Here is a 26,916-nt window from a genome sequence, read left to right as displayed (position 1 = left end):
TTAAACGATCTATCAGTGTTGCTTTATTAAAATCTTTATTCACACAATGTTGCTTTATGCGGAATCTGATCCTGGGGGATACAAGTAGAAAGTCACGACTGCGTTCTGTTTTCTTATTAGCAACCTCCGTTTGTGCAGCTGCTCCCAGAGGCAATCCTCACAGCTCCACGAGGGGCATCTGCTTCAAGCATCTTGCTCCAGCTGTCACAGTAAATAAATTAGCTTCTTAATAAATTAGTATTTTTCAGTTGAAGTTTGTTTGGCAAGACATACTCCAGTTCATCAGCTGCTGGAAGAGGAGCCAACTTCAGAGCCTCCTCCAGCCCGACGGCTGACTTAGGAAGGAGGAGATAAATAGCAGATGGGTGATGAAGCTCTCTCTTTAATTAGTTCTGGATTTCTGTGCTTCGAGTGCTCTGATATTACTAATATCCACAACACAACCATTTTGTAACATCTGGAGCCAGCAAGTGACAGTGTGCACAGCGAACAAGAATTAGAAGGTGTCAAGAAAACCTCATCAACAGAGCACAGCACCTGCCTCACAAATGATGCCGGTTTTCAGAGATTCAAGCAGATCCTGTTCGCATGTGGGTGCTGCTTCTGATTCCCTTTGCAATAGTTACAACTGATTCTAAAACTACTCAGGGTTTTGTATTTAAGCAAGACAATGATCGTTGCCAAAAAGCCAGAGATTGTAATGAGGCCAAATCAGATATTCCTGATTTTTTGGGTAAGAGAGGAATTTATTCTTTCCTGCTGCAGAACACCAAGCTCTCGTGGCGTTTACAGTGACCAGAAGCATCCACATGAACAAAAGGAAAAAGCAATTGTTTCTTGCTTCCTCCTACTGATGATGCCGGACTTCATGCCCATTGTTCACAAGTAAACTAATACAGTGCTTTATGTCTTTGACATTCATACTGGGGAAAACTGATCCCCCAAGTTCCATCTGGTGGCAAAAGCTTCAGCTTAGAGCCCCATAAACAAGCAATACATAAGCCCTGAAAACTAATTTGATTTCCTAAAGACAGAGAGAGGGTTTTCTGTAATCCATTAATAAATCAAATGTAAATGATCAAGAATGATCATACAGAAATCAAAACTTCGAATTTTGGTAGATCCTTCCAAAATATTAAGTGCTTATGATTAAGCTCAAAGAACGTGCTTTTAAAAATGCCATAAGCCACTACCATGTGCATCACTGTCTCCCCTTCGTGTAAATCATCTTCAGTTCCCTGGGAAACAGTTCGTGCCAAAATGCCTCAGTATGGATCTGTTCTGCTTTAGAATAAAAGCATTCACTAACCACCTAACTGTTGCCTGCAGTACTTCCCAACGCTGTCTCGCTCAACCACCAAAATGTGAGTGCCAGCCAAGCAAAAGGCCAGCCCAGCTGGGGAGGGAGCAGCGCAATCCCTTAGAGAACCCACAAGGCACCTCTGTGACGGTGGTTTCAACTCACTGAAGGGACCATGGCTTCTGAACACATCTTATTTCATCAAGTACAGTGATAATCAGGCACTAGCTCAACACCAGTGTCCTAAAAGCAGGCTGTGCGTTACAGACCTGGCTGGTAACACCAATGAGTAACTCCACATCCCATCCTAACTGTGGGATGGGTCTGTAATGTGCCCAAGTCCAGAAGAGATCTAGAAGAATGTAAAATTCAATTTCAGGTGAACAGTTACATTCTACTATCAAAGTACTGCACTCAGGCAATGAAAAACAATAAAGATTTCAGCAAAATAAAACTTCATTTTAAAAATCAGCTCTTCCACTAACACCTCTTTGATCAGGTATGGCAGCAGGTGCAAGAACAGGAAACAGCTCTTGATCTGCCCACCACACAACCGTAGAGCTAGGAAAATTGTGACAGATAGGGAAAAGGTCTTAAACCGACATTTTGCTGCCCTCGCTCACAAGTCCAATAATACATAATCACTTTGGGAAGTGAACTCTTTCCTTACTTCTAAGAACCATAATGTCTGAACTGAAAATAGATGCAAAGCTGCTAAATTTGGAATCATAATGATGAAGCTGCTTCCCTTCTGGAGACACAGACCCAGACCTACCACAAGCATGACAAGTTTTATGGCCACAAGCTCATCCACAGTACAGGCTGACGCGGTGCTGAAGGATGACAGGACTAACACAAGACAAGTGCTACAAGTCTGCTCTGAAAAGCCAACTCAGACCAACTCTCCCTTCTCTACAGCAAAACCATTAGGAGTGAGGAGCCCAGGATGACCAGCCCAGTGAGAACATCCCAGAGAGGGTTGCAGGAAGCAGCTGGGGAAGGCAGAAAATGTAACTGCAAGTGCTCACAGCTTCTCAGCTCAGCCACAAGGCAGACCAGGTAGATGGTGTGACTGAAAAACAGCTGGTGTCCACAAAGCAGCAGCACTGAGCTGTGATTACAACATCAAGCAGCAGGAAGCTCCCTCTGTATGAGATGCTGAAGAAGAGCAAGCACAGTTCAGGTTTTTCTCCACTCTTTGGGGCCTTGCCCACAGCTGGTGGTTACTGGGGAAGTCCAGCAATACACCTCTCCTTTGCCAGCACATCGTGCCCAGACTCCCCACATCAAATAGGGCAGAGTAAGCAGCATGTCCTCACTAAACAGAACCTGCTTCCAAGGACAGATTCTATCCTCCTCCTCAGCTACAATACAATGAAAATTTGGTTAATATGGACAGAGGACTGCAAGGATATTTACTCAGACCTTGCCATATTCCTTATAAATGGAAAACAATGACAGGACACATGGAAACTTACTTTAACCTCTTAATTACCAAGTGCTGTATAACCACCCTGTCCTCCCCTAAATCTCCAACCCTGTGGATAAATCTTTGATAGGACTTCAGCAAAAACACTGAAGCATTAACACGAGGCAAAGCCCATTCCTAGCCTTTTATCGAGGAAAAGACAATTGAGCAGCAGAGGTCCCCTCTCCCACCCCAATGGCACTCAGAAGAACATCCCACCCCCGGCGGGATGGTACAACTCTTCGGTCTAATAATTATTTTATTCACCACTTCCTCATTCTCTAAAGAAGCAGTAAAATGCCTAACCAGCTCACAGCTGATTATATACAACCCTGAATCAGACAAAAACTCGCAAGAGTGTATGTGGGGAAGAGAAGGGGAGAGGATCATACTGTTCATCTCCTCTAGATTCAGTCCACAAATTAGTGTCTGTATTTCACACACTTCCACCAACGTCAAGAGCCATTTTTATCCAGTGCAACGTCCACTGCCGGCAATGGACACACCACAATGGCCAAGATGCCCTTACAGGTACTGAGCCATCCAAGGCTCCAACTTCCCACCTCTCACCGCTGTCAGCCGAAGGTAAAAGCCAGTGTCACCTCTGTTTCTCTGGCTCAGAAGCTCTCCTGGTCATTTCAGTTCACCTTGACTGCAGCCTTTCCCAATTGATTGTGCTGTTTTCCTATCGCTTTTTTGTTTGTTTTTTTAAAAAAGGAGTTTCATCTGTGTTCCACTACAATTACAAATGAGACAGTGTCATCCTGTCTTCCACCAGCACAATATCTGGCCCAAACTGGTCTGTGCACTGCTTCACTGTAGCCAGAATGCTGAGAAGCCGCTGGTCCAGGGCATCCAGATGAGGGTCAGAAAGCACTGGTGAGATGGGGTCATGCGACATAGCAGTTTTTAAGGCAGACTTCAGTACTCCGTTCTTCAGATAATTGAGTCTGTTCCAGGTAGAAACCCGGATGCTGAAAAAGAAAGAAACAAACACACATGTCATTGTGGCCCTGTCCAGCTGAAGTTCCATCAGTAATATCAAAGCCAACCTCTCAAGGAAGCCTGTTATATCATGATTTTGTCTAAGTAGAACAGAGTCTTATTAAAAAAGCCATTTTTGAGACGGAAGGGTCCAGGTATAACTGCATTACATGCAATATCTAAGTGAAAGTAAAGACTGAACGTGAAGAAGAATCTAATGTGATGTAATTCTTGTGTTATTACGTTCAGTTGCTAGCAAGGAAGTTCTTCAGTCCTGAGGCCTCCCAGATACGGTTTGAAAAGGAAAGAAAACTAACAGTGCATCTGTTAATTCAAAAACAAAACTCATGTCACCTCAGGAAGAGCATCACTGACCAACAAATAAAAACAAAGGACAAAAGTCAGTCAACTGAATTTCCACAGAAGGTGAACTCAGCAGTGATCCTTCTGCTTCACTGGCCACTGAACTTGTTCACATCAGCCCATCTAAACTGTTCTGTGAAGTCTCTTGGGATTCTCCCTCAAATGTGTGTGTTTTAGCATCACCAGTCTAAACTCTCAGCTTTTCATGGCCTCTAAAGAAATCAGCATTGTGAATAAGCATCGTAACAAATCTATAGTTAAAACAACTATGCATAGGAATTCTTAAATGGCATTTGGTTGGTATCAGAAAGAAAGGATATCTGAAAAACAGAAAACTGCAGTGTCTCTTGTATAGATCAGCTTCTGTCTCAGTTGTATTTGGGAGAATCTAGATGAGAAAGACTTCAAAAGACCCTCATTAAGCGGGAAGTGAAAAATGTATTTAAAATTGATGTAGTAAAACTAAAGAATTTGAAAATCATTTACTTTAATTGAAGAACCTTGCAGAAGGTAGGCCAGAGGTACTGCAGCATGCAGCATGCATAAAGCCTTAGCATAAGTAGGGGCTGAGAGCTCAGGCTTTCTGCAGAGCACCCAGGTTTCATGAGCCCTGAGGAATTTGGGAGACAGAACCCTCCAGGGACAGGCTCAGGGAACTCTCAACTAAATGTTTCATTTGGAAGGCTTAAAGGAGTTAATGTTATCTTGAAGCAACAGAGACAGTAAATGGATATATCAGTATTTCTCTTTCTGATACTTTTATCTATTAATGAGAAGCAGTGATGGCCTGGTGAGAGAGAGGTGACAGAAAACAAAAATCAACAAGTCACAGCCTCTAAAAATGGAATGAACAAACACACAGCTCACAAGGCCAAAGCGTAAACAAAATCCCGCAAAAAACCTCAAAACTTCACTTTGAAAGGAGGACCCCGAGCAGTGCTGCAGCCTTGTTTAGAAAGAACACTGGAAAATGAAGGTAGTTAAATTGCCAGACACGTCGAGTCCTTAGCTTCTGTCAGAGAGAGCTCAAACTGTGATGTGAACTTCTGTTCGGCAGGAGCTGGATGAAGCAGCTGCAGATGCAAAGTACCTGTCATACTGACTAAGGATAGATTTGAACCAGTGACCTGGAGGCGAGACTACTTCCTACAGTCTACCGTCTGATTTACTACCATAATATAAATGTATTTCTCAGCTTCTTGAGCAGCAAAAATGCATCAAAGGCAGTACCTCAAAAAAGTAAACCACTATGTACCCGAATGAATGTTTTCAGGTTGCCAGAAGGCTTCAAACTTAATTATATTGCAACCCTAGGGACAGCATTTACATAAATGAAATGAACAGCATCCCTGCATTTCACTTACATGCAGCACTGATAAAGAGGAGCCAAGATGCTTCTTTCATCCAGGGCAGGGTTTCCAAAGCTGAAAAGCAAAATTAAAACTAAGTGAACCAGTTGAACTCCTAATGTTGTTCTCAACATCAACAGATTTGTAAAGAATTCAAAAAAATCAATACTAGGCAATTTCATGCTCCAACAGCTCAAATAATTTAAATTAAAATATAATCAGGGCATGACCAGTTACAGATATCACTCTCAACAGCGTCAGCTAATGTACCAGGTAAATGGAAGCAACACCAGCGTACCTAGTTCTTTATCAGACCAAGTCACCTTCGAAACAAAATTCAGAAGAGTTTAGAAATTAAGCTCATCTTGCAAAGCAAGGGAAAGGAGTAATTTTTATTCTGGACACCAAGAGCAGGAGCTTTGCCCGTCTGACACAGCTGGACAGGGGATGAACAAAATAGCAGCCACGTGCTGGTTTAGATGGTCAAGCTTAGACCAACAGTTCAACAAACAAGCTGATCAACTGCAACATTTCATGACCACACTTTCTAAGGCAAGCCTGCCAAAAGGATTTCATAGTATTTCAAGTTTCACCTAAACACAAGCTTTTTTTTATTTTAGTTTCACTCCCTTCATAACACTGTTTTCAACAAAGAACTTTCCCTTCAATAAAAATAACTTAATCTAGGAGTCTGGTATTAGTCTGCTCAAATACTTCTGTTATTAGTAGCTTTAGAACTGGAATAAGCTTCCCAGGGAAGTGGTCATGGCACCAAGGAGCATCTGGATGATGCTCTGGATGAGGCTCTTGGTCTTATGATTTAGTTTTAGGTACTCCTGAGAGAAGCAGGGATTTGGACTCAACGATCCTTAGAGGTTCCTTCCAAGTTGAGATATTCTATGGTTCTATGGAAAAACTGTCCCCCTATCCCTTATCTCAAAGGAGCTGAAAGAACATTATTTAAACTTTGAAGAAAACAATTTAATCCTGGGCCTACAAAGCCCCACCGGAAATGTTTTCATAATGTTATACACATGTACAATAATGAAAGGTCTGACATGACCTTGAACTACCATATTCACTTCCAGTGACTAATACATTAACTTCCTCCTAGCACATTGCCAGAGCATTGCAGAAAGACCATTTTGCCAAAATCACCTAAAGCAGCAACAATTAAAGCAATCCCAAGGTGGAATGCATCCTGCTGACATAACTGAAGGCATGTTACTGAACAGGCTAAGGCATAAAGACAAAACACACAGCCACCGCAGACAAATTAGAAACAAAGTAAGGAAGGAATCTACTATATGAAAGGCAATCAGGGAAAGAAATGGTAACTCCGAGCTTTCCAACAATTTGTCCAGATCGGAGGTCTCAACCGCTATGTACACTTGGTACAAGCGGTACATGAAGCCCTGCAGAGCAGAGCCTGGTGCAGGACCTGCCAGAGCCAACCAGCAGATGTTGGTGCATCCACAGAAGGGGAAACACAGTGCTGCTGCAGATGGCAGCGCCCATCTGAATAAAAACAACTCAGGAGCCTCTGGACTAGATCATGTTTTTAAGAAAAATTAAGCAAATTGTAATGATTTAAACTTAAGCTATGCCAGCTGACACATAAAATCTATAGCAAAGACAGAACAACCCGAATTTTAACCACATATGCTTAATGGTAAAGTTTGGCCTCAAGAAGGACTTCTCATCAGTTCCTCTCAGTTACCAAATGCTTTATTTTTGTTTTGGTAACAGTTAATGTCTACACTCAGGACATCATCATATTTTGCTCTCAGTATCAGTTCGATCTCCACTTTAAACCTTTTAAACCCAGAGCAGACTGATCCAGAAGGCAAGGAATGCCAAATTATTCAGATATGTTCTGAGAACAGCTACTTTTACTATGGCACTCAGTAATACTCACTGTTAAATAATAAATCATAAGATTTTAACCTTCTACTAATTGAATTATAAAAGGGAGGGACTTTTCTGTGAATAGGAGGAGTTAAACATGCAAACTCTGGAAGCTGTTTGGGGAAAAAAGGCCATACTGTGCTAATTTGAGCATTTCTGTAGTTTGGGTAAGACTTTGCCCAAAGCAGTCACAGTATTTAGAGTACAGAGTAAGCATCACAGCCTTTGAAGGACCTCAATATTTGCTGAGTAACTTCTGATAAGTAGGAAAGTTTTGAAATTTTAGCACAAAAGGTATTAATCAACAAAATAGTGGGAGAAAACAGTGAGATGCAGAGCAGACAAATGTGTGCCCTTGTGCTCAGCACTGCCTGGCCACCAGGATTCCTCTTACCTTTTGGCATTATCCAACAGGATAAGCATACTGGCTCCTTCATCATCCTGGAAGCTCTCATAGTGATGCCGGTCAGCATTTCCAATCAAATAGTCAAAGATGGCGGTGTCAATGATATCAAGGAGACGTGGGCCCGAGTCGTAGGGTGAAGTCTTCTTCACAGCATCACAATAGCTTTCGTCATACTCCCACCTGTGGGCCATTGAGAGAAAACAAATCAAATCTTCAAGGAACACTCCATCACAGCACACCAGCGGTGTTTTTAACTGCCCCTATACTCACTTATGAGTGTGTAAAGAGAAGGTTAGTGCAGCCGGAAAGGCTACATAAAAGAAGAAAGAGCTGGACAAAAGTGTTTTATTAAAAAAGTAAATCCTATATTAACACCCTAGTGTGTGGAGCAAGCTATAGTTTCAGTGCAAGGTTACACATCATCTTCCTACAGAAAACAAGGCCAGAGTTTGCTCAGAATTCAGGGGTGGTCAGGCTGCCTCATAGCACAACTGCCATCACGACTTGCTTCTCTTAAATCTCCTAACTAAGTACTACAAGTACTGTAGCTGTTTCTATTGCCTCGACCTGTTCTCATCAGTCTTGCTTTCCAGTGATCACCTTAATTTGTTCTTTCTAATACAAATAACCTCATCATGGTTACTAACGACCTCCTCTGTTCCAAGAAGGGCCTCATGTGTTCATTCTCCATCACTCAGCTGTCTCTTTCCTCCCCACTTTCCTTTCAGATCCTCTCACCTTCTTCACCAATGGCAAGATTTCAAACTTCCTTTTTTCTTTCCTTCCCTTCTACACATAACCTAGGCATGTAACTTGTGGTCTTGTAACATGGATGTCATGTCTCAATTCTCCAAAGCTAGGACTTAAAATTTTCTCATTTTCTTCTTTAGTTTTCAAAGCTATTCAACACCACCACCAAAGCAGCCAAATCTCTGGTGTAAATGCTGTCCATCTGTCAACCTAAATAACAAGTATATGTACAAAATCTTCCATGTAAGGACTGAAACAATCCTTCACAAAACAGCAGTTAAGTTGGAAATGCCTGAAACCATCTGTGAACAGAAATGGAGGGAACAAACTGGAGAAACTCACTGACATGCTCAAAATCGCAGTCAGAAAAGCAGGGAGATCAGAATTTAACTATGAGAACTGCCACATACCCCACTTCATCTTCTAGAGCTCTGAAAGCCCGAGCTCCCAATATCCCATCTTTCTTCCAGTTACCCAAATCGGAGTGGCCAAAATTTTACCTTCTCAATGTTTTTGTTTACATGTCACACACATTCCTGTCTCATAATGTACTCCTCTTTGTACTGGATACATTTCTTTTATGCTACACTCCTCTCTCCCTCAACTGTTTCTCTTTCTCTCATTTTTACTATAGATTAGTATTTAATCTCCTTGAACATTTTTTCAGCTATACCATGCAGTCTCATTTTTCATTTACTCTTTCAAGACAGAACTTTCTCCAGCATTAATTTCTGATCATTCATATTGTATTAGCATAGGACTTCGAAGGTCAGGGATTTTGCCTATTACATGTCCATTAAAAAATATGTACACTAATGTGACTATATAAATATTATTCAAGGGTCAACTCAGGCCAGAGTAGAAGCAGCTAGATCAGGAAAAAAAATCCTACAGAGTTATTTTTCCATAATTATCAGACAGAGAAAAAGGAGAGCATGACATCTAGAATGTTTTATTCTCCTGATACTCTCAAAGTGAAAAGCGCAATGTGACAAGGTGCAAGACAACAGAACCATGCAATCCCACCTGAACAAGGTAAGATCAAAACATAGCAAATATCACATCAGCATAGGTATGAGGGTAAGCTCCTGTATAACCAGGCAGTTTATGATGAAAAACAGTCTCTCAAAAAAGAAACACCTCCAAGAAATTCAGTCAGTTCATTACTGCAATTTACAACTAATTTTGACCTGTTGAAAAGGAGACAACATCTGTTGCTCAAAAATCAAACTGTATTTTTAATATGCTAAAACAATTCAATGAAGCCTTTGGATGAGATTCTTTCTGAGAACAATCGCATCATTGGATATTTTAGATCAAGGACTAAAAATGTCTCTTTCAAACCACCTGTCCAGGATACAGACTTTGAAAAATTTATTAAGTTCAAAACCATCTGCTCTAGTCATGACAAAAACATCTCCAACCCAAACACTCGGACACCTTCCATTTACTGTACAGAACTTCTATCTCCCATGTTTTTCCTTCTCTGCAAACATCCTTTAGATGCTGAGCATAGTCACCGAATACTGACAATATTCAAAGCAAATAAGAACTTGTCAGTGCATACCTATGTAAGCTGAACCAGTTATCATGTATAAAGAATAAGCCTATCATGTTCTCATACCTGGCAAGTTTGCCTTCACGGTATGTCCTGCCCCACGGGTGCCGATGTTTCTGAAGAGGCCAAACATCTGGTAGCCACAGGGTCACTGATCCCTCCATGATGTCCCCATCTGCACAAGCTGGTTCTGTTTCCCGACAATAGTAGCACTTCCCATAGAAGCAAGTGTTATTACCTAAAAAAAACCCAAAAAGGTATCAAAAGAACAGAACATAGTCCAAGGGATGCCAACTGAAATTTAGTAGCATATTGTTGCAGTAGAACCTTCCCTGCAATAGGATTTCACTGCACTTGACCTCATGCTTCCTACCTGTGAGAAGGAGAGGCTCAAGAGATTAAAGAGACACCTATTCATTCAAAGCAACACTGAAGACCAATATTCAAAGGAGAAAGCAATTGTATTTTCTCATGGTTTTATCACACTGAGAGTTAATACAACATTGCACTATCAACAAGTTTTTGTGATCTCTTCCTAGTCCTTAGGACCTTGACTTTGCAACCTTAGCCCTCCTTGTTTTTTAAACTTCACCCTTAAGGTGGCGTATTTCTCACGTTTTTCAAAAAGCTGATGAAAAAGAGATGAGTGAGAAAAGACTAAGCAGAACTCAAATGGGTTTGGAGTGCCGAGATCTGCCACACGGCTCAGTCACTTGAGCTGACTCAGCGGGAGAAACACGAACGAGCTGCCGTGTGACCCAGGAACGCAGATGTCAGAAGTTTCATCTGTGTCTTCTGACAGGACAGAACAATGAAACCCTGCAGTCTGTAGTCTATTAAGGCCTACGTAGCCTTTAGCGTACAGTAAACTACATAGCCTAGATTAACATTTTTAGCTTAACCTTTTCTGTTTCACTCTTCTAACCTGCCTTCACTTGACTCTTGCCAAGTCAATTCCACCTCCGTATTCACAGATATTCTTCCAAAATACTCTTCCACCTATGTCTCACTTGTGATTCCACTTATTCCCTGTCCTTTCTTCTTTGGCTCTACACCCAACATCCTCCACAGCTCATAATTCCTTGACCAGCCAGCACTCCTTTGCAGCCCTCCATCCAGATCCAGCTCTTGTGCTCTCACTCCCCAAATCAGACAACCTGAGAACATCACAGAGATGATCACTTAGAACACACAGCTTGCAGTAGACCAGTTCTTACTTTTATGAAAACCCTGCAAGTCTCTCTTCCTACCCATGGCCTGCAGCAGGTCCAGCAAGAGACAGAATTCTTTGAGATTCTAGCTGCAGCTCTACCAAATCTGCACTGAGTATGCATGAATTATCTTTCCTTCAAAACCTCAGAAACTTGGTCAAATTTGGATTGACAAGGAATCACAACCTTTTCCCTATCCACCTCTTTCTTTGGTTCATGCTCTGCAGAACAGGCAGTTCCAAGGAATCTAAGGAACGACAATGAACATTTCTGGAGCTGCACCTCTGAAGTCAGCACTTCTGCTAGAAAACTGATTAGTTATCTTGGCTGAAATTAGAAAAAGTCAAGTCTGCCTGAGGCAGACACCCAATGTGAATGCAAAAAGAGTTTGGCAAGGCAGAGCTACTCTCATCTGAAAGTTAAACCTTATAACTGAAAGCGTTAGGCAAACTTAGTAGGTGAGACTACCAGCAGTGTTTGTAATAGAAATACACACAGGCACACATATTTATCAGCTGTAATGAACAATCACCTCTAGAGTCTTATTTGGAAGAAAAATAAAAAAGAGTAATAATTGGATATTTTATGAAAGCCTGAAGGAGTTCAGGCTGCAGCATAATTCATTTCTTGGTGCTTAATGACCACTTGGTAGGAGTTCACATTAATAATTCCCATTAAGTGTCCTTCACAGCATTATTACTGTAAACAACATACAGAAGTTCTGACACATTTAGTTATGAATGCTCAGCAGAGTCTGATATAGCACAAACAACATCTAATACCAACCGACGCATCAGCTCTATAAATTATCCCAAATCACCACTGTGTTTGCGTTAAATACAATTCCATTTTTTCCTTTCAGGTCTAATCATAGACTTTTCTTACCACCTCTGACAGCAGAGAAAACATTCTTAGTCGAAAAAAAATCCCATCTATAACAGCAGCATGAGGGAACATAGAGAAGCTACAGAGGAAAAACAACTTTGAGAAAATCAAGTTTGCCTCCTCCACCAAAAGGGGTTATACAAGTTACGATCCCTCTTGGCACAGAAAGAGACTCACTAGTTTCCTGTATCATAGTTAACTGTTCTATAACTGTCAGATTCCCATGGCTCTTTTTCTCATTAAACATGTTTTTTCTTTATTGGGCTGCACAACCCACGGAATCCACTTACCCACAGTCATGAAGGTACCCAGGAGCTGCTCTGTGGCTACTGGTTTGATCTCTGTCCGTAGATTCACAAACCTGCCAACCACCAGTGGAGCTCGTCGGAAACCCAGAATTCTAATTTGGGGTGAAAAAAACATGACATGACAATTTGCAACGTGGGCAGCATTACTAAATTAAAACAAACCCACAGTCTCTGTGCCATTGTCTGAAATTGAGATGGCTGAGACCAAAGAATAAAGTTGGAACCCTGCGGCAACCTCCTCTATTCTCCAAGGCAAAGTAAGGAAACTCCTTTTTCCTAAGTGTCTGGATGGTAAATTTGCTTTATAGACCATCGGTGACATTCCTTTATTAGAGCATTTGCAGCAGAGCAACACAGGATGCATCATGCTCCAGCTCTCAGAACTCAGACCTCATACCAGAAATATCCATCATCTGTCTTATGCGCAAGTTAAAGCGGTAACCATATGGTCTTTGGGCTGGTCACCTGGAAAGATCATTTATAATCTGTGGGAATTACTATATATTAAAATGTTACATTTAAGCCCAATTCAATTATACTTGACAGTAAACAATCTAGAGTTATTTTGTTTGGCATGAGGGGGGAGAAGGGAAGAGAGAATAGTGTAACAAAATTTAATAACTGAAAAGTGTCTGGAAAAGAAGAGGTAAGAAAAATAATCATAAAACTTGCAGTCACAAGATCCAGGTTCCACTTCCATGTCTGCCACAGCCTTTGTTCTGTGACCACAAATGACTCGGGTATTTGTAATGGAATTCTAAAAGTGCTTCAAGGAGGTGTACAAACTACCCCAACTCTCTTAATCTACTTTTTATACCCTTTTGGTAGTCTTTGCATCTCAGAAAAAGAGATTGAAAACAGACTGTCCCTTCCCAAAAAGGGACAATCTACATTCCACAGAGATACTGGGAGAGTTACTTCAACAGCTGTATTTTTTTTTAGCTATTCAATGAGGAAGTCCCTTCCACAGGTATCAAATACCTCTAAAAAGGCCAACACCAAATGTCTGCCTGAGCAAATATTGTATGCATAAAGACAAAAGTCATAGCTGATACAGAGAGTTATGTACAGCTTGAGCAAATGCAGGTGTTCTAAGTAAATAAGCACAGAGCTTCAATCTAGAAAACCTGATCCTGTATTTTCAGACCCACAGCTGAAAGTCCAGTATCCCGGAAAACACAGCCCCGCCTTTAGTGGTAAACATACAAGATCCTTCTTGAAACAAGGGCATCCTCAGACAAAATATGTAACTGACACCATTCTAAACAAAGGTATGTGCTAATGTTACGTGGGCAGGTACCTCCTGCTAGGTATTCTTGAAGAATATAGAGATGTGTACCCATAAAGAGAGGAGAAAGACCCGAGAAATAAGCACAACAACACAACCAAGCAGCAAGGAAGAGCTAAGAAAGAGGGGTTTGGACACTGGAAAGAGGCTTTCAATTCTTGCTTTACAATGTGTGATAGCTGCTTTTTTAGGGAAACCGAAGTCTATTTTTCTTGAAAGCACAAATGGACAACAGATGTCTGGCTACATTAACTTTTTTGGTCTCAAAATACCCTGATTTTGGCCCACCACCTCAAGATTGCAACAGCAGTAATGGGTATTACACAACTAATTATCACTAAACTTTCCTAGAATTACTAATTTCCATACGAAGTTCCAAAGATGAACTGTGACTAACAAACATATTTTTACCATCTACTATTTCAGCCACAGTGATAAGCCTCTCATTTATGTACTGAGAAACCTCACTTTAAGTTCAACCATTATGCTCTTTATTATATTTGTGCCTCCTTGTTCCATTTCCCAAGATTTTAAGTCTCTTCATGTAAGAACTTTTCACATCTTCAATTATCTTTGGAAATCTTCTCCAAAGTGCCAACATAGTCCTCTTACAATAAGGAGACCAAGACTGCGTTCATTTCTTCTAGATGAAAATGCACCTCTAGCTTGTACTTTATAACTACTGACATTCAGTGTTTGGTATTTTCTGACCTATTCTTTGTATGTCCTGTAACTTTTTCTTCTAGTAATTGCAGGTCCAGCTCAGGTCCACAAAACCACCTGGGTACCCCTGAACACAATTAATTTAAGAATAGCTGTTTTTTTCCTCTAGGATGCACTGCTTCACATTTAGTCTACATTGCTAGTCTAGACACTAGACATTTAGTGTACTAGACATTAATTTATCACATAAATTCAGCATTTCAGATGCTTCCACATGATTTGGCTAAGCTCTTTCTTCCATACAATATGAAGCATCAGTGGTTTCACTGCTCATTCTCCTTTTCAAATTCTCAACAAAAGTCTTAAACGTTAGAATCTCTGATCTCTGAAATGAAGTTTCACAAAAAAAGTTGATTTTTATTTTTTGTTTCAACGTGGTATGTTGGCAGCTTAGAAATAGCTCACGTCTGAGGTGTATTCTTCAAGGAACTCCTATTTCCCCAACTCTGAAAAAGCATTTACCAGAGACAATAAAATCAGGTAACCCAATAGTTCTGTACCTATCCAAGTGAAAGGCCGCCACTTCTGCATTGTGTCTGTCATAGCCAGCGTATGGTTCTCCTTCCACTACATAATCCCTGGCATATCTGTAAATGAAATAAGTCAAATAAAGTGATTAATGCAGAATTTACATCAATTTTGCCATTCAGAGTAACAAATGCAATAACACTGCCATGTGAAACAGACCCTGGGTCACTTTCAAAGTGATTGGCAATAGGAGAGGAAAAAAATATTAATGAGACTAAATAGCGTACAGCCTGCTGAAGTAGTAAACAAGGAGGAAAGGTCAGTGACATGCAGTTGTCTCAAGAGCTTGGGAAGCGGTGCTCATTCAGACTAATGAGTTTTAATCCAACTGTATGCCAAGCCACATCCAAGAACAAAGAACACAGACCCAGCTACAGAACAGGGGACTATTTATGCTGGAAAGAACAACTCCACAAATTATTTTGGGGTTAGAATGGACTGTAGATTAACACGAAAATACAATCTGATATTGTGGAAGAAATGCCAAATGCAATCTTTAGTAGCTAGAAGATCAGCAAGCATGAACCTGAGGACAATACTGGATATGAAAAGACCCTTTATTCTGTCGGAAAAAAGACATAATGAACAGTAAGAAATGGAAATCGGACACTCATTACAACAACGGCATATTTTGGTGAAGTGATGGGCTTTCTCCTTTTTTTTTTCCTGTCTTTAAAATAGATGTTATTTAAATAGTCAAGGCAAACAAATTTCTGAGATTCAAGACATTTGAATCAGGTTTAGCTACTGCTAAGAAGCATGCTCCAGATGAGCATAAAATTCCACAATCAATGCCGTGCAAATGGGTGAAATGCAATATCTTTTCAAACAAAGTAAGGCCAAATTAGATTGGCTATTTTTTTTTTCATTTCCACCTATGTATCAAATTGTGTAAACTGGATTGTTTCTAACAGACTTGGCACTCAAGTAGTAGCAGCAACAGTGTAAGAGAAGCCACGGTGCTTTAACCCTGCCCAGGGAAGATCTCTTGGGCAACACAATGGTCCATTTTATCCGCCTGAGCAAATGCTTCAGTTTCTCTGCAAGGTAGCTCAAAAGTGAATCAACCAGCACAGGATGGCATGGAGTTTTTGGGAGGATTGGACAACTTCTTCCAAATTGGAACTTACACCAAACAAGCATCTTATTTCACACATACCACTGGTGTGTGGTGGGAGCAACTATTAATCATTAGTAACTTAGGCTGGATTTCAAGTATTTTTGAAATGAGACGGCTAACCCTCAAACATGTCCCCAGTGTCAGGTCTTTTATGTTCTTAGAGCGGGCTTTTGACAACATGGTCTCACTCTGAAAGCTGCAGAACTAAAACTTATTGGTGAAACAGAACAAATTCTTGCTTCCATGCCCAGCAGGCACCTAGTCCTGTCTAGAGCAATGGTGGCAAATCGAGAGAATTCATTCTTCCCTAACCAGTGAGTTTTCTCAAAACAGTTTTTAGTAGTAACTCTGACATATGTTTCAGGACAAAAGCTGGTTAAAGAGACTACCTTGCAATGACAGAACAAGACTCTACCTACAAGCCTATTTATTTAGCAGTCACAGACAGAACACAGCTCAACCAGAATGGCTAAGGCCATACTGTCTAGCACCCCTATATACTGTCTAGCACGCCCATAAACATTCCCAGCTGCATGTCCTTGATGGAGCATAGTGACTGTGTCTGCCTGCACAGACATTCCATTATGGGAATGTAATTTAATGCTCGGTGTAATGCTTTATAGGACTCACTTATACAGAAAGGACTACAGAAATGTCATGTCTTGTTACAGCATTTATTGGATGAGCTGCCTATCATACCACCAAGACTTCTGTGTGAAAAGTTCACGCCGTTTAAACACAGCCCAGTCCCACAGTGAAGCTCCAGCCAGACCAGTAACTGACCACACAGAAACAGGACTGTGAATTCAAGAAGTCGAGGGCAGATTTTATTCTCATTCTCTAATCATTCATTAACATGACAGAAAAATTTCACGCTTGCTCAATCCAATATCCTTTGGAGATGTACTCATTCTGTGATGACAACACCTTAGATTTGCAGTGCAGTCCCATAAAACACACCTGCCTTTCTTCTTTACATTTTTCTTTCTTCTCCTTTTCCCCAAAGGCAAACAGTTCAAGAACCTTTACAGACATGCACAGACTCTTCAGAAATGTTCAATCGTGGCAAATTTCCCTGTGGATCACCGTAAACAGAGGCCATGCCAAGGAAGTATCACTACCTGCCCATTCTTACATTCCTCCTCCAGTACCCACTATTAGTACACAGGCAACTCAGGGGCTTTCACTCTCACCTACCAAGTGATTTTGAGAGTCTTCATGCCAGACACTCAGATCTACTTTTAAGACCACTGCCAACTTTCACTCCCAGTTCTTGAACAGCATTCTCTTGTGGCAGTTTGACATGACCCTAGCTCAGAAAAGGTAGGCAAGACTTGTCTCTACACTGCCACAACCTGCATTTCCACAATCAGGGGAAGGTACTGCTCAGAAAACATCAGGTTTAACAGCATTCCCTCAGGACTGAACACAGTGATTATTCTTTTAACCTGAAGACAGGTTGTTTCAAGCATCAAAGCTATACAGCCTGAGAGACAGTTGGCACAGCAACCTAGTGTTGCTAGAGGACCAGCAAGGCTCCGTGCTGTCTGTCTCGCAAATATCAGAATGGCCTTTCCATTTATGTGTAAATTTGTAATTTAAGCATCAATGCAGCAACATGGAGATTTAAAAAAAAATACATTAAGCAGTTATTCATTCAATCACTGAAGGAAATATTTACCTCTTGGGTTTGAAGACAACCTTCTGTCCTCCTTCAAGTATTAGCAAAGCTTTCAGTTGGGTCCCTTTGTATCCCACATCAGCTTTTATTATTTTCTTGGTTGTCATGGCATGCATAACAGCCCCGAGCTCAGGCGTCTCCTCAGGATACACCTCCCGGGGTACCACCCATTGGGCTGCAATCTCCCAAGGGGACTGCAACGTGTGGTCAAGGCGGGGGTCCAGCTCAACATGGAGGCTCGCCATCATCCGGTGAAAGGCGCGCTGGTCCTCCCGGTTGGCAGCTGAGGTGTCCAGGTTGTCAATCAGGAAAACTTTTGTGAAAATGAAGATGACAAGGAGGATGGCCAACAGCACAACTCGCTGCTTTAGCTTCATGGTGACTTTCAACCCTTCTCCCCTGACCCTTTCTTCCAAGCACTACAGGAAGTCTATCGGAGATCAGGGTGAGGAAGGGGATGTTACTGAATTAATTTCATTCATAACTTGCATTGTGAAAGAGGTATCACCACTGAAGCATCTTCTGGTACCCCTAAAAATAAACAAAACAGAAACTTACACTCCTGCAGATCCCAACAAACTCAAAATCAAGTTTATTCTTGGAATGTAAGTCTGCATTTACGTACACTTGTATCCTAAAGCCCAAACATTTCTGTTAAAACACATGGGGTTTGCTGTCCGCCTGTCGCCTTTCAGTGATCTCCACAAGATGGGAAACCGCCTGATAGCATTCCTACACAGCTGAAATCATAACTACAGCAACTACCATGGGCAAGACTTTTACAGAGAATTATATTTTAAGCTGATCTCCAATTTCACAAAAACTTTGCCATTACTAAGAAAACCCATAACCTCTGGTTTTCGGAAGATCTGTCCCTTAAGAGAAAGCTCCCGGGTAGATTTTCTGACATCTGACAACTGGTGAGAAAAGCTGCACAGCCTAGTTTCCTGGAGGTGTGAGACATAAGGACAGAATAGACTTAATCTGTTTATTGCCTCTCATTTGCTGCCACTACAACTTCTGCACATTTTTTCCATTCTAAAAAAAAAAAAAAAAAAAAAAAGGGACATCTTCACTTCCTTGCGGTTTACTACACATCTTTATCTTCTGCAGTCAACTGTAAAACCTATAACCACAAAAAATATGCAAATTATCTGTAATCTCAACACCAAATTAACAAGGAAAAAAAACCCCCAAACACCAATACTGCCTCTTCTCAGAAACATCTCTTACAACACACTTACTGCCACATCAGTGTTTCTGTATTCACAATGAGCTGTAACACGTCTTACCCCTCAACAAGCCTTTGCCAGTACAGCGTTAGCATATAAGGACCACATAAGACCCAGTTAATCAACTTTGTTTCAGTTATGAGGACAGAAATTATCTTCATAATACTAGTTGAACATAGTCAAAAACCAACTGGAAATGGATACTAAGACACATCTCTGAGGAACCCTTGGACCCAAAGATTTCTCTGCACAAGGAACGCTAACCACAAAAACCACAAATGGCACCCTGACCAGTGGCAGGACTAATCCAGAAAAGCCTTCTCATGTGATTTAACAATAAGCGTATAAACCAGTCATCATTAATCATGTCACTGGAAAAACAGGATGCATGGGCTAAGTTAATTTACCAGCAGCAACCCAAGGACAGCCAGACCATGGTTTGTGAGCCAAACACTGATCACAGCCGTCTTCAGCGTCCGTGTGGCCTCCATTGAAGATTAAGGCCGTGGCAAACAGCAGACGACAGTATGGTGCACTCTTTGAGCAGGCCATCAGTGCAGAATCAGGTTTGGCACAGTATAAGAGCACTAGTGTAAAAGCACGTGCAAACCCACAAATAACCTTATATAAATTTACATCAGCCCTATAGCAGACCCACCCTACCCCCCACCTTCCCACGTAGCAGTGTCAGCGTTCACACAACCCAGCTGCAAGGTGGTTCAACGTGCAATGTTGCCAACCCACCCAAATATAAACCACCTTCTTTGGTTTGTGTGTAAACCACCTACTGCTGTTAGTTCTTGAGCCAATGCACAGTTTATCATCTGCCTACGGAACACCACAACTAGTGCACATCAGAGAGACAAGGGAGGGGCCCAGCAGCTCCAACAGTGAGAGATGGCCCATCAAGTGCCTGTGAAGCCCACCGATCTACAGTGGGGTACCACAAATTATGTCAGCACTGTCACCTAAAAAAGGGTCCTGCCCTCCATGTATCTCCCACCTTCATGCACTGCACTCCATGAAAGATCTGAGCAGTGCTAAAGCTTGAACATGTTCATTTATTCATTTCAGCTTCAGTCCTCCTTCACCATATCTGGCTTCCAACGTAGTTACATAAACAACTAAGGAGGGCACACCAGGAGGCCAAGAACAAAGTGTTTCTCCTGGCAGCAGCACTTGTCACTATACGTGTAGGTAAACCTATGGCCCAGGCCAGCCCAACAAAGGATAAGCAGCCAAATCACTTAGGAACAGTCACAAAGACCCACCGACAGGGACGAGGAAATTCGATAACAAACTGTCAGATCTTCCCATTTTCAAAATCACTCTTTTCGGCACAGCCACCAAGCTGGGCACTGCTCAACTTACAGCCGAGACGCTCTGACCATGCAGAAGCATGGCTTTGAGCCCAGGTTACCAGCTGATATTTTTTTGCTGTCATTGTCCTGACACAGACTACAGCTCAGTTCAGCTTAGCCCTTCCCCAGTCACACGTTTTGCTTGTTGAATACTTCCTATAAAACCTGTGTGCAGAAAGGCAAGAATGAAAGTGAAAGTCTCCTAAGGACAGTGAATTAAAGCTGAAATGTGAACTAGTGGTTAAATGTTAACAGCAACATGAAAACCCCATGAAGGGTGGAGCACAGGGTGAAAGACAGCTACCAAGTCTCAGGGATGCTTCAAACTAGCACTATGGTCCCCTGTCAATTATGTAATACTGAATTTAATCTATTGGAAAATAAGTGTTTGTGCTAATAGTGACATACAACAAGTTACATGTTTATATGGAAATTAAAACTAATTATTGTTCCTCTCAGTTCTGTTCACACAGCCTGCATTTCTCCAAACAGCGTGTCAATCTGCATATTACACACTGCAAGAGTGAGAAGCACAGATAAAGATGCACCTGAGCTGAGAGCCCCAGTTCTTGCAAATACAGAAACTGTCACTCAGAGAGCCCTAAATAATAACATTATTCTTCAACCTAAGAAAGCAAACAAAGCAGATCAGGCTATCACCATACCCTCTCCTTGTAATTCCATAATTTCACTTCTTTAAAGCTAGTAATTCTAAATAATTTTGAACATTGGTGTTATCACGATCTGTCTTCATTAATTTTAAAAATCTATTAGAGCTTCTAAGAAGTTACAGAGAAGAACACAGTTCATTTCAGAACAGTTACCCCTCTTTATGAGATACGTGTACATGCACATACATATTTTAAAAAAGCCTCACAGCCCAGTGTTGGCCAACTAAAGCACTGGACAGAAATGTTTCATACCTTGAGAGCTCAAGCTGGGCACACACTTTACTTGACTGATTTTTGGGAATGCTGATTATTTCTAGGGGTATTCTTCTAGGGGGACGGAGAGGAGAATATAACTAGAGCTACCACTGAAATTAAAAATGAATCTTTTGTCACAGCTTTGAAACTAATTTTGCCTGAAAACCTCCTACAATGTAGACAGAATTTACAAAAAAAAAAAAAAAAAATTGCTACATTTCATTAATTCCCTTAAGTGAACATCCAATCCTCAAACACTCCTCTTCAAGTTATACAATTACTCCCTGATTCTGCTCTCTGTAGCTTTAAGCAGGTGAGTCAGCTCTGACTTCTTAATGACATCTGCTGAAACAATTATCAGCTGCTTTTCTCCAGCAAATAACAAAACACCCCTGAAGTTGCTATGCAATCAGCACATTACTCCTCAGGTGCCAACATTATGCTCCTGGCTGTACAAGGCAGCAAAAATGAATCCCTTCATGAAGAACTTTATCATGGAAAGTGAGAACTTAGACTTTATGGTTTTAAACTGAAGATGACATGAGTGACAGTGTCGAGGTGTTGGAAGAAAATATTTAAACAATTTTACAAGAAAGTAATTTGAAGAAAAGGACAAGTCATTGGAAAATAGGATTTTGAAAGCTCAAGAAGGTGAAGCTGGTTCTGGAATGAGGACAGAGATCAGAGAGGTGGTCACAGAAACAAATGGAATCGTAACAAATCCTCAAAGATGTTAAAAAGGGAAAAACAGGGTGAGCTGTCAGCACAACTCTGGAACAAAAGGCAAAAGGGTCTAGGACAATGACAAATGTAAACCCAGAAATCATCTCAGAAGGATACCAAAAAAGGAGACTGTTCCAGAAACTAGGATGGGTGAGAGGATTTTCAAAGGTTTTCTTGTTTGACAAAAAGGGGCAAACGGACAGAGTAGCCACTTCTGTGTAAAAGTTGTGGGAATATGGGATGCACTAGATGATACTACATGCTCTTTGAACTAGAAGCTATCAGAGAAGGAAAAACACAAATGAAGTTTTCAGAAGTCAAACACATTTTAAACCTCCAACCAGCACTAACACAATACAATGATATAATAATCCCTGAGTACCTACAGTCCCAGAACAACTCGGGTTCCCTCCTGCAGTTGCTGATCTCTTACCAAGATCAAGTAACTCTAAAAGGTTTGTTTGGTTGGTTTTGTTTGTTCAGTTCTTGGGGGAGTGTTTTGGTTTTGGTTTTTTCTTCCCTAAGCCTCTGCTTAGCATTATCTCCCACTACCATTACTAAACAGAAGACAGAGTTGTTGCTTTACTACCCAAACTCCATCTCTATGTCATAGAAGGAGAGGAAAAACCACTGCCTTTTTATCATATACCTGATCAATGAGGAAAACAAAACAGTCAGAAATTACCATACTAGCTTTTTAATAGAGTAGTTGACTGGCAAGTTTGCTTCAGAAATGCTTCTTGTTTTTCACTATGTCTTCAGGTTATTTCCTGATCGATTTTGTCTCTCATTACAGCCAAGTCTGTATTCTCAGCAAGTAACGAGTCTTCCAACTCAATATTCAAATAACAGCATCTTCTAAATATCACGGAGGGGTCACTGTGCACACAAATGCCTGACCTAAAGCATGCCCACTGGCATTAAATACCAACAGCATAACACTGTAGTCCTAGTTCAAAAAGCAGCAAAATCACAGCTACCATAAGCAGTCTGCAAAGTTAGCAGAGCACCACATCCCAAAAAAAGGTTTTTATTAGTCACAAGGTCAACACTATGCCACCTATCATCATCTTATTTCTATATCATAGAGCTAGAAAACTACTATCTCAAAAATACTTGTGTACAATTTGCTAAGATTTTGTTATGCTCTGAATAACAAATCAGGTCTGAGGGCAGGCAAAGGTTTGGTCTGTCAGCACAAGTACACAAAAAAAAATCATAGCTCAAACAGATGCCCAGCTGCAACACAGTTAAGTATGCTCTAATTCCTGTCTAAATGCACATTTTCTCTTCCCAAATACACTATGCCTTCTAGGATCTCCTATTAAAAGGTCTTTAAAAGTTCTCAAGTATATCCCAGAAAATGTCTTGATGAAACAGTGTATATAACAGTGACATTCTCCTCTTCCTAAACCATTCATCAGTCTCACCAGATTAATCTTTCTTCCTATCCTCCCCTCTCTGGCCAACTCCATGGTAGCTCATGCTTTCCCTCTCTGCCTAAGCCTTGTTATTTCAGTTTTCACAGGCATGCTCCCATAGACCTTTGCTTAGATATTTCAGACTCATTCTGTCACTTCCACTCTCTGTATGCTGGTTTGTGTACGAGTTTGGCAGTCTGGCGCAGAAGGCTTCATACATATTTACTTGCCTGCTATTTCTCCATCTCTCTTTCTGTCAAAAGCCCTGCGATCTATAGGCAAAATCTTTGAGACACTCTATGCTCAACTCAGTCCACATGCACAACTGCATCCCTGGTTGAGAGCCAGAGTATAGATAAAATATAAAAGACCACAAGTATTTTAACCACTGCATTACGTGTGCCTTCGACTGTAAAAGTCAGTGACAGCCTGACAGATTCTCACACTGCTTCTGAGAGAAAATAACTATTCATCTGTCTGTCCACCTTGCCTTTAGAATCCAACACCCACGTTTCAGCCAAATTTGTCAGAGGTGTATACATCCATGAGCTTTGCAAAACCAGTTCGCCAGACAGAGGACAGGAGCCTCAAGAAGCCAAGGACAACTCAGTTTCTCTGTGAACCTCTCCCCACAGCTGGCTGGCCACTCAGCCACATGGATATCTGACACAGCTGGCAGCACCCATGGAGACTGGGCTGATGGGGACACAGGTGGCACCTGGGTGCAGTCCTGGGGGAAGGAGGCTACCAGAGGCCTGAGGTTGTAGGAGACAGGCAGGAGTTACCATGGTAGGATGTGGCAAACAAGTGCCCAGGAAATCAGGCTTCCTCAATTCTCCTCACAGAACAACTTTCATTCAAGCAGGGTTTCCTATGGAAACAAAAATTATATAATCACGCTTTTCACCAGTAAGCTTTTGGATCCATTGGCTAATTTCAAACACATCTGAGAAAACAGTAGATGTTTTGAAGACAGATTTTATGCGTTTATTGGAAATTGGCAGCTGGGGAGCACAAGGGGAAAGGCTGCAGCAGCAGCTCAACGGTTGTCTGTTCGCCTCAGCCATCTGGGCAACCAGCATGCACACAGCTGGTACACAGAGGAGCTGGAAATGCTGTACGAGACGGAAAGAATCAAAAGTATTGCAAAGCGGACTGGTAAGGGACACAGCCAGGAACTGAGGCTACAAAAGCGGAGGGCATCGGGACCTGGTCAGAAAACACAGTTTCACTACAAAGGATATAATTCCCCTCATCCCCATCCCAGTTACTGATGGTTCTACTTGACCTCTGTGGTCAACAAAGCGAGCTGGAAATGTTTCAGGGAGCCTTTTCCAACTTGGAAGTAAAGCCAGAACAGTTAAGAAAATCCTGTAGCTTTCCTTCTCAACTTGATGCTCTTATGTTTATTCAGTTCATACCTAAGATGGGCACCAAAAACTCAACCTGGGTCTCTACATCCACTTGACATTCAACATCAACAAGCCTGTCTCCACTATAAGACAACACCAATCAATTTCCCCCACTCTAAGAAGAGAGATAGCAGACAACGAACCAGAGAACAAAAGACTTTGGTATCAGAACTGAGCTGCCAACTTTGTTAACGTGCAAGACAACAAAATCCACCTCACCCTCCTGAGGTTTTGTATTGCAAATAGAGACAAATCTTGTTGCAACTAAGTAGGTCAGACTTCAGGACATAAGAGGTGCATGGAATCATTTTCAAATTAAAATAAGACTGCAGTATTAATGTTCTATTCCATAATAAGCACCAGGTGGAATCTATTCATACTGAATTCACTACAAGACTACAACCTACATTTTACAGTTTTCTCTGTTTGCTCAGACCCTAAAGCACATATGTATATTGTAGCACTAGGACCTCAGATAGCTTGAACCAAAACAGCTGCACTGCTTATACACATCTGCATCCAGAAAGGAGCTAAACACAGATGTCCTTTAAAAATGGTTAAATCCATGGCTTTCACAACTAGACTCAGCATTTCTGCTAAACAATACACATCTTATTTTTCTCAACTGGACAACGACCTGAGCTGGGCTGCAACCGATGCCCTGGGAGCAAGTCTATTCACAAGCCCAGTGCATGGCTAGAAAGGCTTCGTAGCTGCGTGGGGCTCTTCTCCCATCCCAAAGCAAGGATCCAGGAGAGGAAAGAAACGCAAGAGAGCAGATAAACACACACATCTGTCACAGCGATCTCTGTGAAGTCCTCAACTGACCACGGATGAAACGGGGAGGTGTTTCAGGGACCTGCTCTCCCCCCACACGGAAACCGCAGAGGCATTTCCAGCGAGGCTGACCTGGCCAGACCGAACGCGTCCTACGTGCCGGAGGACCCAGCCCTGCGGACCTCACCGCCAGCCGCGGGGACCCGCGCAGAGCAGGGCGGAGAGGCCCGGCCGGGGCCCGCCGCGGGGTGCAGCCCGGCCCGCCGGCTCCTCCCGCGGGGCAGCTGGGCGGGAGGCCGCGGCTGCCGCTCCCGCAAGGCCCGGCCGAGCGGCTGCGCACCTGCGCGCGCCGGCCAACGGCCGTAACGGTTCTAACGGCTCCTCCCTCTCTCCGCGGGGCTCCTCAGCCGGGACCCGACCCATGTGGCAGACGCCCGGCCCCCGCCGGCCACCCCGGCCCTGGAGGGAGGCGGCAGGGTGCCTCACCACCCTCCCCTCGATCCCGGCTTAGGCCGGTGCCCCGGGCAGAGCGAGGCGGCAGGGGCGTGCCCGCCCCTCAGGTGCCACCGCCCCGCCACGCAGGCAGGTGCGAGAGCGGCCTCCGCCGCCCCGCGGAGCAGCCCGTAGCCCTCACCCGCCCGTCCCCCGCGCCGCTCCGCACTCACCCCGCCCGCTGCCCAGTTCCATGGCCCCGGCCGGCGCCGCCGCCAGCCCCCGCCAGCTCCCCAACATGGTGCCGCCCGGCTCCCGGCCCCGCCCCGCAGCCAATGGGCGGGCGCTCCACCTGCCCCGTTCCACTCACCGCCCGCCCGCCCCTCGCCAGCGGGACGCGGCGCGCCCTCCCATTGGCCGACTCCTAGCGCCTTCGGGCCACCGCCTCCAATGGGAGTGGCAGAAGGAGCGCCATCTCCGGGTGGCCAATAGGCAGCGAGCGTGGATTAACCCCCTCCGCCCCGGCTCCGCGGGGCAGCTCCGGGACTGGTGCTCCAGGACAGAGCCAAGAGCTTAGGGTGAAATCCAGGGAAACGTTAATAAATATGTTAAAATATATAAATAAATAAATAGATAATATATTAATAAATATATTAAAATACGGCGTGAACAGAATGCCTGCAACACCACACAACAACATTTAGGGGTATCTGGCTTCTGTGAATTTAGAAGAAAAGCCCTATTAGACTATATTACACAGTATTATTATACTATATAGTCTTATTATACTATATATTAGGAC

The 26,916-nt window shown here is 42.5% G+C and overlaps 1 protein-coding gene across 2 annotated transcripts; it reads right to left on the bottom strand.

Moving 5' to 3' along the window:
* Positions 1–26,434, bottom strand: FAM20B (FAM20B glycosaminoglycan xylosylkinase). 2 transcript variants are annotated; one of them, XM_065842347.2, is made up of 8 exons: positions 26,348–26,434; positions 17,831–18,361; positions 15,002–15,088; positions 12,473–12,582; positions 10,153–10,324; positions 7,767–7,958; positions 5,480–5,539; positions 1–3,742 (listed from the first exon to the last, which is right to left on the bottom strand). In XM_065842347.2, exons 2-8 carry the CDS (start codon positions 18,205–18,207, stop codon positions 3,511–3,513), a joined length of 1,230 nt encoding a protein of 409 aa, XP_065698419.1. In that variant the 5' UTR covers positions 18,208–18,361; positions 26,348–26,434; the 3' UTR covers positions 1–3,510. The 2 variants fall into 2 exon arrangements, with proteins under 2 accessions (XP_065698419.1, XP_065698420.1); XM_065842348.2 differs by lacking the exon at positions 26,348–26,434 and adding an exon at positions 25,815–25,834.
* Between the last annotated feature and the right edge of the window lie 482 nt (positions 26,435–26,916).

This window comes from Patagioenas fasciata, chromosome 6 (genome assembly GCF_037038585.1).
Source record: "Patagioenas fasciata isolate bPatFas1 chromosome 6, bPatFas1.hap1, whole genome shotgun sequence".
NCBI lineage: Eukaryota > Metazoa > Chordata > Aves > Columbiformes > Columbidae > Patagioenas > Patagioenas fasciata.
The sequence above is the reverse complement of the archived record's forward strand: the minus strand, read 5'-3'. Positions and strand labels throughout refer to the sequence as shown.

What these genes read in the sequence shown, in the direction of transcription:
- FAM20B (XM_065842347.2), bottom strand. Translation starts at nt 18,207, where the DNA reads ATGAAGCTAAAGCAGCGAGTTGTGCTGTTGGCCATCCTCCTTGTCATC. An exon ending in GCGGCCTTTCACTTGGATAG is followed by an intron (nt 12,583 to 15,001) that starts GTACAGAACTAT and finishes ACCCCAAATTAG; the next exon opens with AATTCTGGGTTTCCGACGAG. An exon ending in CTGTTGGATAATGCCAAAAG is followed by an intron (nt 5,540 to 7,766) that starts GTAAGAGGAATC and finishes TTTGCTTTTCAG; the next exon opens with CTTTGGAAACCCTGCCCTGG.